General features: G+C 49.7%; 1 protein-coding gene across 1 annotated transcript in view; it reads left to right on the top strand.

The window, feature by feature from the left end:
• The window catches only part of Scarb1 (scavenger receptor class B member 1), a 67,574-nt gene that overhangs the window by 34,417 nt on the left and 19,255 nt on the right, over positions 1-13,902 (top strand). The window contains exons 2-6 of the mRNA XM_051205098.1: positions 4,888-5,045; positions 6,263-6,404; positions 8,633-8,836; positions 10,320-10,415; positions 11,794-11,909. Coding sequence (XP_051061055.1) covers positions 4,888-5,045; positions 6,263-6,404; positions 8,633-8,836; positions 10,320-10,415; positions 11,794-11,909 — 716 coding nt within the window. The remainder of the gene's footprint in view (positions 1-4,887; positions 5,046-6,262; positions 6,405-8,632; positions 8,837-10,319; positions 10,416-11,793; positions 11,910-13,902) is intronic.

The following is a 13,902-nucleotide window of genomic DNA, read 5'->3' as shown; positions in this document are numbered from 1 at the left end:
TCACAGTAGGACTGTGTGCTTTGCTTCTGCTTTCTCTGCCTCCTGTTCTACATTGCATCCTTGCTTGCCCTTTTCTTTCTGAGACAAGCTTTTATGTAGCCCAAGCTGGCCTTGAACTCACTATGTAGCTGAGGATGACCTTGAACTCCTGATCCTCCTGTCTCTGCCTCTGGAGTACTGGGTTGACAGGTGTGGGCCACTGTGTCTGCTTTGTTCAGTGCTGGGAATGGAACTGATTTAATCTGTCAGGTCACACTTGGAGTCATGAGCACCCATGGGGCTTGTCCTGTGTTGCCAGAGGCGGGTTGGTAATCTCCCAGCGGCTCTCCAGATGTTTCCTAGAGTCTCGTTTCACAAACCCCCGTCATGGGTGGACACAGAGCCTGGCATGCTCTCACAGCTGGCCAGCCTTTGCTGGAACTCCCTCACAGGACCTTTTCCTGGCACAGCCTGTTTTGTCTTTGTTTTGTCCTCTTGCTATTGTGAGATGGATGGTTGCTGTGCAGCCAGGCTGGCCTCAGCAAGGCTGCCAACCTTCTGTCTTAGCTGCCTGGATGCCGAGGTAACAATCGTGCATCCTAACACACAGCTAGATCCCTTTTCTTTCAGTTTTTCCCATTTTGTCTATTTTGTTATGATGATAGGGATTGAACCTAGGGCCTTGCACCTGCTAGACAAGCTCCCTTCCACCGAGCTGCATCTTTAGCCCTTGTCTGCATTTTCTTTTATTTTAAATATAGTAAGTATCGTTTATTTATTCTTTGAGAATTATAACATCCATACAATGTATTCCAATGGTATATACTTGCTACTCCTCCCAGATTCTTCTCAAGGCCCCTCTTAACTTTATATCTCTATATTTTATTTTGTTCTTTTGTTTTTTGTTCTTTGAGACAGGGTCTCACTATGTAGGTAGCTCTGGCTGTCCTCAAACTCAAAGAGATTTTCCTGCCTCTGCCTCCTGAGTGCTGGGAGTAGAGGTGTGAGCTACCAAATCCAGCCTTTCTTATTTCTTCCTTTCTTTCTTTCTTTCTTCCTTCCTTCCTTTCTTTCTTTCTTTCTTTCTTTCTTTCTTTCTTTTTTAGAGACAGGGTTTCTCTGTGTTGCTCTGGCAGTCCCGAAACTCTATAGACTAGTCTTGCCTAGAACTCACAGACACACCTGCCTCTGTTCCCGAGTGCTGGAATTAAAGGTGTGCAGGCCAACATCAGTCTTTCCTTCCTTCCTTCCTTCCTTCCTTCCTTCCTTCCTTCCTTCCTTCCTTCTCTTTCTTATCCCACTGAATCCAATTACTGTGGCCCATATACACATAAATGGGAGTCAGTTTTACACTATGTCCATTTAGCAAAATAGTAAGTAGTACATTCCCCCGTCTGGAGCCTGTGGAGTCATCAGTTCTTGGCCAGATTTATAGTATCAGACATGTTTTTCATTTAAGGCCTATGGAGCAGGCCTTAAATCTAGTCAGAAAGTGGTTGGTTACCCTCCCCCCAATATTCTTGCCACTAATGCATCCGTGGGTGTATCTTACCAGGCTGGTTTTCATGGTAGCTTGCAGGGGTCTTAGCCAGGTGAGACTGTTGGTGGATTTTTCTGCCCTAGCAGCCTGCATAGTACCTTTCTGCACTGTGAAAGCTGAACAGCAGGGAGGAGGCTTCCAGGTCAGTAACAATGTGACTTCTCTAAATTCTGTAACCGGTCCGTTACAGCACTAGAGTCTTACCATCAAGTTCTGGTGGGCAAACAAGAGCAATGGTAACAGCTTGTATTGTTTTCATCCCCTTGACCAAAAATCTGAGGGGATGCTGGTGGGGGGGTGTACTTGGTGGGTGGAGGAGGGTGGATCTCTAGAGTTTGAGGCCAGCCTGGTTAACAGAGTTACACAGAGAAACCCTGTCTTGAAAAACAAAAACCCACAAACAAACAAACAAACAAACAAACAAACAAACAAAACTTGAGAGGAGAAACCACACACCTGGTACTGGGTTTATCATAGTTATTTTGTTTATTTAGTTTTTTTTTTAAAATGAGCTTTTAAAAATATTTATTTTTATTTTATATGCATTGATGATTTCCCATGGGTGTTGGGTCCCCTGGAACTGGAGTTATAGATAGTTGTGAGCTGACATGTGGGTGCTGGGAATTGAACCCAGGTCATCTGGAAGAGCAGCTATTGCTCTTAACCACTGAGCCATCTCTCCAGCCCCCTGTTTGTTTGTTTATTTATTTTTGAGTCAGGGTCTCACTATGTAGCCCTGGCTGGTCTGGAACTCACAGATCCATCTGCTTCTTCCTTCAGAGTACTGGGCTTATTTACCTCTGGGATAAGTATTCTCTCTCTCTCCCTCTCCCTGTCTCTCTCTCCCTGTCTCTCTCTCTCTCTCTGTGTGTGTGTGTGTGTGTGTGTGTGTGTGTGTCTGGAAACAGAGTCCCTCATTTGCATGGTATTTGGCGACTAGGCTGGCAAGCCTGTGAGTCCCAGGGATTCACCTGTCTCTGCCTCCCGGTTAGATGATTAGAACCTTGTACCACTATGCCTAGCTTTTTTATGTGGGTTCTAGGGATTAAACTCTGATCATGCTCACTCAAAAAGCACTGAGCCCTCACCTCCCCACTGACCCATCATCCCTTGATGGGGTGTTTAATACCCAGCCCAACTGTGCTCTCCTGGAAGCCTTACTACCTGCTGGGCTAGACCCAGGGGATCTTTGGGGTCAGCACTGTCCTTAGGGAACTCATCCTGGCTTTCTCCCACTCTTTGTCCTGGGGCTATGATCCTAGGCCTTGGGAAGGGGGATGGACAGACTGACAGAATCAAGTATCTTCGGCCTTGAGCTTCATGATCGCTATCTAATCAGCTGGTCCTGGTGTCTCTGGTTTCTTTAAAAAACAAAACAAAAAGAAAAGTTTTACAGTCACAATTGGCCAGAATCCACTTACTTGAGTGGGTGTGGGGCCAAGTGGGTGTGGGGCAGAGTGGGTAGGGTCTCTTCACTAGGTGACAGGGGCCTGCCTGATCCTGTCACTGCTCCTTGTCAACTGTCATTTAAACCTCCCCGTGGCCCATGAGGTGGACACCGTTTGGTCCCTGGCATGTGTCACCAGGATAAACCGGCTATGATAGTCACTGCCTCCAAGGGCTGTGGTGCTGGAAGTGCAGTACAGAGGGCAAGGCCTGGCATGGGGCACCCAGGGACACTCTGGCGGCTGCTGCCAGGGTCCTGAAATGCCTCTCTGTTTGTGCCAGATATTCAGGCTGTGGTTGAATGTCTGCCACAACTGTTGGAAGGTATGCCGTATCCTCTCCTAGTTGGTGATTCATACTCGGAAGATGATTTATGTTCCTTGAGTCCCATGGAGGACAGGCTAGACCCAGCGTGGCTTCAGTGACAGGGCCTTGTAGTATTCAAGAACAAACCCAGGCCCAGAGAGGTAACTAAGCCTGGGAGAGTGTTGACTCAGTGTCTGCCTGCCTTGGAGTCCATCCTGAGCTGCCAGCTCTGGACCAGCGCCTCTGGGGCCTCCATTTGTTGGTTCTGGCTGTTTGCAGATGGTGGGATGGTTGTCCTTGTTTAAAGACAGTCGAAGGTGATGTAGACTGCCGGAGACCTGGCTTTTGGACATTGCTGTCTCTGATGAGCTGGCTGTGGGGACTCAGCTCCATGGAAAACAGTGATCAGGGGTCAGGGAATGGCCCACCTCTTCCTTCTAGCCTTTGGAAAAATCGGTGGTTTAGTTTTGAGACGGAGTCTCATTCATCATGTATCCCAGGCTGACCTCCAAGTTACCCTCTTCCCGCTTCAGCATCCCAAGTGCTGGCATGACAGCCCTGAACCGCCATGTCTGCTCTATACAGCTGGGGACTGAACCCACAGCTGCCTGCGTGCTAGGCAAGCTCTGAGCCCTGGCCCTGGTCCTGCTTGGAGTTTTTCTGGCCCTCGAAGCTGGTGACTGTCAAGAATCCAATCCTCTTCCCTCTCCTCTCCTTGATCTCTCAATGTGTCACATGACACTGGCTTCCTTCCCCTCAATGCACAGAGCCAGTGTTTCCCTGATTCAGTTAAAGTCCCACAAGGTTGGGGACAGTCTGTCTCATTACCACTGCTGTCTGCCACACCTTGAACCTGACCTTCAAGAGTAGCTGCTCACAGCATGCTTGAATGAATGAATGAATCAATGAATGAGTGAGTGAGTGAGTGAGGGGTGAATGAAAGAATTAATGAGTGAATAAAGGAACAAATGGATTAGTAAAGGAACAAATCAAAGCAAATCAAAATGTGAAATGATGAATGAATGAAACCCTTTGACTGGAGGCTTGTTAACAGGCCTCATCCATCATCCTTTATCCTTATGGCAGGGAGCATGGTAGCAAGTCACGTGGGCACGGTGTCTGAGGACTAGCTGAGACCTTACTTACACCCTGATCCACAGGCAGAGAGAGAACTACCCTGGGCCTGGAATGGGCTTTTATTTGTTGGTTGTTTGTTTAATTCTTTTTGTTTTTTCGAGACGGGGGTTTCTCTGTTTACCCTGGCTGCCCTGATACTGGCTCTGTAGACCAGGCTGGCTTTGAACTCAGAGAGATCCTCCTGCCTCTGCCTCCAGAGTGCTGGGATTAAAGAGAGTACCACCACCACCCTGCTTTGGAGTGGGCTTTTGAAACCTCAAAGCCCATCCCTAGCAGGACACCTTCTCCAACAAGGCCACCTCTCCTAACCCTTCCAACAGTTAACCAACCGGGACTAAACATGCAAATATAGACGCCCACGGGGGCCATTCTCAACCACCTTTTCTGCCTTCCGGGCCTCTGGCACAGGCCGGTCTCAGGCAGCTGCTGTGAGCCTAGGTGGGGAAGCCCCTCATGGTCCTCGCTGTGTCTCCCTACAGAATGTCCGCATAGACCCCAGCAGCCTGTCCTTTGGGATGTGGAAGGAGATTCCTGTCCCCTTCTACTTGTCCGTCTACTTCTTCGAGGTGGTCAACCCCAGCGAGATCCTAAAGGGCGAGAAGCCAGTAGTGCGGGAACGTGGACCCTATGTCTACAGGTGAGACCAGGCAGGGTGGGGCGGGGCTGTGGTGGTGGGGGTCTACTCTATCGAGCCTTGGAGGTTGCTCCAGCGGTGGACTAGGCACAGAAGGGGGAGGCTATAATGCTGACTGTTTCTTTAAGGGGTAATGTTGTGGGGTGTGTGCTCATGTGCGGGCCTGTGTTTGTGTGTATGTGCCCATACGTGTGTGTGTGGTGTGTGTGTGTGTGTGCGTGGGGGGGCACAAAAGGGGTAAAATGGGTGCTACTGAGTCAGGAAAGTTAGACAAGGGCACAGAAGTGAAGCCAGTTGACATGGCACCTAAGGAGTGGGCCACAAGCAGGGAGGGGACAGAGAGCTTGGAGAGTGCTTGTGTCTTAGTTGACGTGGCCTGTATAGATCTGTGTAGGCCTGTGTGAGGAGACTTGTGACTTCAAGGGTGGAGGGGGACAGGTGGCCCTGGTACGGTGGGATGAGCGTTGCAAAAGTCCTGAGGCAGGAGGATGGTGGCGTTGAGGAAGGGCCAGGAAGCCAGCTGTGGCACGGGTTCCTTGGGGCTGAGACCTGCAGGGCCTGGGGGTTGCCTGCTAGCAACTCTCTCCTTGGCTCTCAGTGGATGCAGCCACCTACTGAGGCGGGAGTATTATTGTTTCGCCCTACAGACGCAAAACCTGAGGCCCTAGAGGTAGAGATTCATTCAGTGGCACATGTTCCAATCCTGGGCTCCCATGGTTGAAACTATGGACTCTTAAGAGTGGCTGCCTGGCCCTCCACTCTTAGGAAGGAGTTTTACTTCCGTGAGCCTGTTTCCCCATCTGTGAGATGGAGATAATGGTACCCACTGCGGGTGCATTCAAGGACCAGATGAGATGGTTAGTTTGAGCATTTGGCCTGCAATAAACTCTCAGTAAATGCTGGCTGTGTGGATTTCTACTTGGTGCTGGGTGATGATTATCGAGTGGAAAGGAGATGTGAGGACTTGGGGTGCGTTCCAGAGGGGCTCAGAGAGCCTGGTGGTGGGTGAGGGAGAGCAGAGAAGGGTTGTTTGGTGGTGGCAGCATCTTGCCATGGGCAGACGCTGGGGTATATAAACAAGAGAGGGCAAGGTAAACCTTGGTGCTGTTGGTTATCAATACACTAACACTCTGGGGTCCCTGGCTCCCAGGGTGTGCTGGGAGCTGATGGGAGCATCCATATGACCTTACACACCCAGCTGATCCAATGTGTCTCCACAGGGAATTCAGACATAAGGCCAACATCACCTTCAATAACAATGATACTGTGTCCTTCGTGGAACGCCGCAGCCTCCATTTTCAGCCTGACAGGTCCCACGGCTCCGAGAGTGACTACATTGTGCTGCCTAACATCCTGGTCTTGGTGAGGCTATGGCCCTCTGTCTACCCCATGCTTACCCCACTCTCTCCCCCACTGTCTCCATAGTGACCATCCCATCCTTCTCATTGCCTTACTTCCCATTTGAGACCTGGGACCTCCCTTGTGGTCCCTGATGAAGCCTGAAGGTCAGCGCCACTGGGGACCAGTGTGGCAGGGTCACATGATGTGGGCAGGTGGGAGTCAGGAAAAGCAGCCATTTATTGAGCACACGGTGTTTGGAGTTGCTGGGTCAGTGCCTTGGTGCATGCTGGGAGCCACTCAACTCAGAGCAGTCCCAGCAGTCCTGCGGAGAAAGCAAGAGTGAAGACAGGACGTTTCTTTCCAGCCAGGTCCCGCAGTCCCGTTAGTCCCAAATAAACACACAGAGGCTTATAATAATTATAAACTGTTTGGCCGATGGATTAGGCTTCTTTTTGGCTAGCTCTCTCTTAATTATCAACACATAACTATTAATCTATGTATTTCCACATGGCCTTATCTTACCGGAGAATGCCTGGGCATCCTACCTTCCCAGTAGTTACATGGCTTCTCTGGTGTCAGCTTCTGCCTTTCCTTTCTCCTTGTCTGATAGCTCCGCCTATGCTTCCTGCCCGGCTACTGGCCAATCAGCATTTATTCATCAACCAATAAGAGAGACATATTCACAGCATACAGAAGGACATCCCCATCAGACATTTATACAGAGGGGCCAGGAGGACCCTCCCCAAGGACAAAGTTCAAGACACCAAGTGGGACAGCTTTACCAGGCCAGGGTCAGACCCCATGGTCTGACTTTCATACTTCTTGGAAGATTCTTTTAATTCTCCCACCCATCCACCCCCAGCCATAGGAAATTGTCAGAAACACCAGCTTTCATGAAGGCAACACAATTAGGTGATGTCTGGCTTTGCCCCTCAGCTAGCTATTCTGCCTACCAACCCAGGTCCATTGTCAGAAATGTCCCCAAGGACCGATGGAGGTGGAGGAAGAATTTTTGTTTTTAACCTTTATTTATTTATCTACTTACTTGTTATCATTATTTTGAGACAGAGTCTCCACTATGCAGTCCTGGCTGTCCTGCAACTTATTATGTAGACCAGGCTGGCTTTGAACACACAGAGATATGCCTGTCTCTGCCTCAAGTGCTGGGATATTAAGGTGTGCACAGCCACATCTGGTACATGGCTCCTTTTTAGGTACTAAGAAACAACAACAATCTGTCCTGAGCGGGCAGGATGGCTCAGTGAGTAAAAGACACCTGCCACCAACCGTCTTGATTTGAGTTTAATTATCTCCAGGACTCACATGACTCCCACGGGTTTCCTTTAACATCCACACATGTGCTATGGTGCCCGCCCAGTAAACATAATAACCCTGTATTGATTACTGATGATGAAGGGGACCTATAAGGATGGGGAGCAGCACAACACACTCTATGGAAATACCTGGAAACTGCAGCTGTGTGTTGCTCTGGAGGCAGAAGGTGGCTTGTGGTTGCAACCTTTGGAAAAACCAAGGACCTCCATGCATGCTGCAGAGGAGAGCAAACACAAACACTATAAACTCAACTGCACTCAGGACACTTTGACCCTGGTGGGAGTGGATGTCCTGGACTCCCAGTGTTAAGGTGGGGAGGAGACATGGGAAGCGGGGTGGAGTCCCCATGAAGAAGCTGAGGCAGGAGGATGCCGAGTTCCAGGTCAGCCTAGACTACATTTTGTGAGGGGGCTGCAGGGCTCGGTGAGACTGTCTCAGTATCTCAGTATCCTGCTTCCAGGATGTTATTGATGGAGGGGCGCGAGGGGATAGCATCCTTGTTATAAACACAGCACTGGCATCCTTGCTGGCCCTCTTCTCTGGCAGGCCTGCTCTTAACCTTGGCTACAGCCCCGTTGTTCTCAGGGTGAAAGACAGCCTGGGGACCTCCTCTGTGCCCCAGCTGTGCAGAGTGTTTCCTGGTATTTCATTGGCTCCTACCAGGGCTCAGGTGTGGCTCTGCAGTGACAGTGGCTGAGTAGGGCCCCTGAATGCCATGCCTGAGCTTCGTGACTGCCGTGCAGTTCATTTAGTCTGAACGCCATGGGTGTTCTCTAGTATATGTTGCCCTGGCAACAAGGATCAGGGAAGGAAGGGTTCACATGGAGGGTCTGAGCTATTTGCCTGAAACCTGAGGATGGTGGAGGGTGTCCCACCATGCCCACCTCCCTAGCTCCATGTCCTTGGCTTTGCAGGGGGGCGCAGTGATGATGGAGAGCAAGTCTGCAGGCCTGAAGCTGATGATGACCTTGGGGCTGGCCACCATGGGCCAGCGTGCCTTTATGAACCGCACAGTTGGTGAGATTCTCTGGGGCTACGAGGATCCCTTTGTGAATTTTATCAACAAATACTTCCCAGACATGTTCCCCATCAAGGGCAAGTTCGGCCTGTTTGTTGAGGTAAGTGTCTTCCGTCCACACAGACTGCTGTGAAAGGCAGCTGTCAGGCGAAGACCCTAAGAAACCGTCTTAAGCAAAATTGGAAAATTAGCAGAACATCAGTATCGCATTCAGGTGTGGACTGATCCAGTTCAAGGGGTGTGTGACTGGGGTTTAGCTTAGGAAATTGGAGGCTTTGCTGCAGGAGGAGGAGCAGGAGGACTGGGTTCTCGAGACAAATACCTAAAATGTACTACTCAGAGGTGCCAACTTATTCTCAATCTTAACTGTTGGTAACCTGAGGTAAGATCTGACCCCTGACCTCAACTCCCTATTCCAGCTCAGCTTTTTCCAAGGGGTCTGCCGATAGGGTGGCCTTTTAGTGAGGGTCAGTGGCATGACCCAGTGACCCAAACCTCCAGGACCTGTTGTACCAGGTGTAGATGAAATTCACTGCTCAGTGGTTAAAATCACTGGTTGCTTTTCAAGAGGATCCAGGTTCAATTCCCAGCACCCACGTGGTGTCTCACAGTCATCTGTATGTAGCTCCAATTCCAGGGGATCTGATGCCCTCTTCTGGCTTTCTTAGGCACTGTATGTGTGTGGTGCACAGATATAACATGCAGGCAGATGACTCAGGTACATAAAATAAAAATACATGCAGTCTTGTGGAGAGCAGGCTATATACGTAAGGCACCATGTCTCCCAGAGACCAGGTGACGTTCCTGTGGGGTGAACATGTAACAAGATGGGCAGCGGTTGAATGCTCAGTGTCAGAGCTTTTACAGTTAGGAGCCCTGGGTAGAGTCCTGTTTCTGTATCTGCCCTTCCCAGGACCTCCTATACAGACCTCCATCCCTTTCTCTTCCTCACAGCTGAGGCTGGGGCTCCTATGGGGACAGCCCAGGAGACAGGAGCAGAACACATTCCACCTAGTCCTGCTCTCCAGCCATTCTGGGATTAAATAATATTGCTTCTGTGACCTCTGGTTCATTCTACCATTGCTAGCCCTTCCATTCAGCTTCTACATCTTTCCATGGCACTCTTTTCCCTTGGGGAATTTATATTGAATGCTTTATTTCTTTTCTTTTTTGGTTTGTTTGTTTTGATACGGAGTCTCTATGTAGCTATGTCTGTCCTGTAACTAACTTTGTAGACCAGGCTAGCCTCGAACTCAGAGATCCATCTGCCTCTGCCTCTTGAGATCTGGGATTAAAGATGTGTGCCACTATTCCCCACTTAAATGCCTTTTTTTCCCCCTTAATTAACTGCTGGGCCTGATGGGGTAGATTTGCCATCTCTGTACATGGGAGTATGAGGCAGGAGGATGGCAAGTTCAAAACCAGCCTGGACAACTTAGTAAGACCCTGGGTCTATCCCCAGCAATGAGTCAGTGCAGCAGGGAGAGGGCCTGTCCACAGCTGAAGAGCAGGCCAGCTTGTGCCTGTGTCCAGGTCTCGAGCCCCCAACTCAGGGCTAATGGCACGGTTGCGCCTGTTTACAGATGAACAACTCAGACTCTGGGCTCTTCACTGTGTTCACGGGCGTCCAGAACTTCAGCAAGATCCACCTGGTGGACAGATGGAACGGACTCAGCAAGGTGAGCAGGAGGGGGGACAGTCCCTTCCCCTAGATTGGGGACAAGCCTTGGGCAACAGAAAAGGCTCTGGAGATGGTATCAGGGTCACCCAAGGACTTCAAAGGTCTAGGAACTGTCCCTTGAGTGTGCTTCTGCTGGGAACTCTTCACTCTTCTGTCCCTGCGTTTCCATTAACAAGGCGGACAGGAAGACATTCCCATAAGATAAGACAATGGAGGCCTAGCACCTTGCCTAGACCCACCCGGAAACCCCCAGCACCACTTGTGGGGCCCGGCTTCCTGGCCATTTAACCACCACCACGCCTCTGTGTATCCAGAGAAATGTGTTTTCCTTCCTTCTTTGAATACACAGAAATCCTGTTGTGTGCTGTTTCGCAGTTGGCTCTTCTCCTTAGGACATCTTTGCTCTATATTGTGTTTTTGTGCTGTTGTGTTTGTCAGTTACTGAAGATGGAGCCCAGGCCCTGTGCATTCTTTACAGGGGCTGTACCACTGAGCCACGCCCATAGCCCCTCACTGGGGGATTCCAGGTGGGGGCTCTGCCACTGAGTCACACCCCAATCCCTCACTGGGGGATTCTAGGCAAGTCCTGAGCCATCTCACTGTCCCTATCCTTTTTCTTTTCCTTCCTTCCTTCCTTCCTTCCTTTTAGATTTTCAAGACAGAATTTCACTGTATAGCCCTAGCCATCCTGGAACTCACTCTGTAGACCAGGCTGACCTCAAACTCACAGAGATCTGCCTGCCTCTGCCTCCTGAGTGCTGTGATTAAAGGCATGTGTCACCACTGCCCTGCTAAATTATTATTTTGGAAAGGTCTCATTTTGTATCCCATGCTGGCTTCAAACTTTCAATCTTCCTGTCTCAATTCCCTCCTGAGTGCTTAGATCATAGATGTGTGTGCTACCACACCCGTCCAGCGGCCGTTCTCAGTGGGTGCTGTTCACACTAACCAGATCCTTCCTTTCTTCTTCTCACTCTTCTCCTCCTCCTTCATTATTATTACTATTATTATTATTATTTAGTTTTGTGAGACAGCGTTTCTCTGTGTAGCCCTGGCTTGCCATGGGACTTACTCTGTAGACCAAGCTGGCCTCCAAGCTTTACTTGTTTGCAGGGTGTGCATGTTGACTTATACAGGGAGAGGGAGCAAGAAGATGTGGGCAATGGGCCCATTGTACAGATGACTCAACTGAGTCCCCAACAACACTGTGTGGAGCAGGCCCCACTGTGGGGAACAGGAAGTTGGGTCAATGCTCTGTCTACACAGCCTGCTCTGTGCCAGGGTTGGGTATGATGATATCTGTCTGCACTGGAACAAGTATTGGGTGCGAGTCTTGGCTGTCCTTCAAAGTTGCATCTCTTCCTGTCCTCCCACAGATCAACTATTGGCATTCAGAGCAGTGCAACATGATCAATGGGACTTCTGGGCAGATGTGGGCGCCATTCATGACTCCCCAATCCTCACTGGAATTCTTCAGTCCTGAGGCTTGCAGGTAAACTTGTGTGGGCATGCGATACAGGTGATTCCGCTTCTGAGATGATTTAGGGTCCATTCAGCTAGCTCCTGGGGTGTACACTCAAAATGCCTCACCCTCTGTGTACTATGGCTCAGTTTATTTCTTGTCACTATGGCAAAATAGCCTGACAGAGGAGACTTGGGGAGGCGATTTATTTTGGATTTCTGTTGCACCTTGAAAGTTCATCCACCTCCCAAATAGCACCCCTCACCCCCCCCCCCAGCTGGCATCCAAAGGTGCAAGCATGTAGCCTGATTGCCCTGACTTTTCATGGGTGCCACAGCTTAAGTAGAGCCCAGAGAGGCTGTGAGTGGGTGGTTGCTGGGGGCTGTCATGATGGTGGTGGTGACAGGTGATGGTAGGAAAAGTCAGGGTCTCGGGTGAAGCTGTGGTGTGGAGCTGGAGGGCTGGGGTCTCCTGGAATCCAGACCTTTGACAGTGAGGTGCAGTTCCCTGTGTCTACCAGTCTCTAACTCCTTTGCTTGGAGGTGTGCTGAGGCTTTGTAGCTTGGGCTTCACCATCCCAGGGTCCCGACTGTAGCCTGGGAAGACATGGTGGTCTCTGAGCCCATCCCCAAGTGGTGCCCTAGCTGGTGATGCATTCTGGCCACGCTGGAGGTGACCTTGGCTTGGGAACTCACTGGGCTGATCTTTGAGCCCTCTGCCTCTCTAGCTAACACAGACAACTATGCTCCCTCCGTGCCTGTGTCCCGTTGGATACTTCCAAAAGCAGGACTTGGTTATTTTTTAAAAAAAGAATTGCTATTTTTCAATTATTTATATCTGTGTGGGTTATGTGCACATGCATGCAGCTGCTCATGGGGGGCCATAAGAGGGCGTTGGATCACTTGGAGCTTGTGTTATAGGTGGTCGTGAGCTGCCCAACTTGGGTGCTGGGAACTGAACTTAGGTCTTCTAGAGGAGCAGTAAGTGCTTTTAACCATTGATCCATCTCTCCAGCCCATTTATAGTGTGTGTGTGTGTGTGTGTGTGTGTGTGTGTGTGTGTGTGTGTGTGTTGCTAATAATGGAACCCACAGCCTCAATACACTATGTAAATGGTCTCCCCTGATCATGCTCTAGTCCCCTAAGTTCAGACTTAAGAGAAAACATTTTCAGCCCAGCCTCTGTCAGTGGCAGAGATGACTGAGATGGCTCAGGGTTGGGGAGAGGCTCAGTCAGTAAAGTGTTCACCATTAGCAAGAGGAGCTGAGTTCACTCCCCAGAGCTCAGTAGCAGTGTGTGCCTAGAAACGCAGCCCTAGTGAGGCGGAGATGGGAGAGTGCTGGAAAGCCACCCAGCCTGACAGAGTGGATAAGCTCCATGTTCATGGAGAGACCCTGCCTCAAAAAATAAGGTGGAGGAGCTGGAGAGACGGCTCAGAGGTTAAGAGCACTGTCTGCTCATCCAGAGGTCCTGAGTTCCATTCCCAGCAACCACATGGTGGCTCACAACCATCTGTCATTACATCTGGTGCCCTCTTCTGATGTGCAGGCAGAACAATGTATGTACAATAAATAAATAAATCTTTTTTTTTTTTTTTTCCCGAGACAGGGTTTCTCTGTATTACTTTGGAGCCTGTCCTGGAACTTGCTTTGTAGACCAGCTGGCCTCAGACTCACAGTGCTGGGGCTAAAGGTGTGCACCACCAATGCCCAGCAAATAAATAAATCTTAAAACAAATAAATAAATAGATAGATAAATAAATAAGGTAGAGAGTGATTAAAAAAGAAATCCAGTGTCAGCTTCTCACCTACAACACACAGGCATGCACGCACACACACAAACACAACCATAGACATACAAATATCTGTATACTCAACACAAAGAGGAACGAAACTCAACGAACAGTTGAGTTTCCCTCTCAGGTTTTGAGCTTCCTGTGCAGGGACAAGCTGTGGCTTTTGAGCGTGTGTCAGGTGGTGTTGTGTAGTAAGAGTCCTGAGAGGTATAGCTCAGTGGTATAGCAG

This window comes from Phodopus roborovskii, unplaced genomic scaffold (assembly GCF_943737965.1).
Source record: "Phodopus roborovskii unplaced genomic scaffold, PHOROB, whole genome shotgun sequence".
Classification (NCBI taxonomy): domain Eukaryota; kingdom Metazoa; phylum Chordata; class Mammalia; order Rodentia; family Cricetidae; genus Phodopus; species Phodopus roborovskii.
The sequence above is the reverse complement of the archived record's forward strand: the minus strand, read 5'-3'. Positions and strand labels throughout refer to the sequence as shown.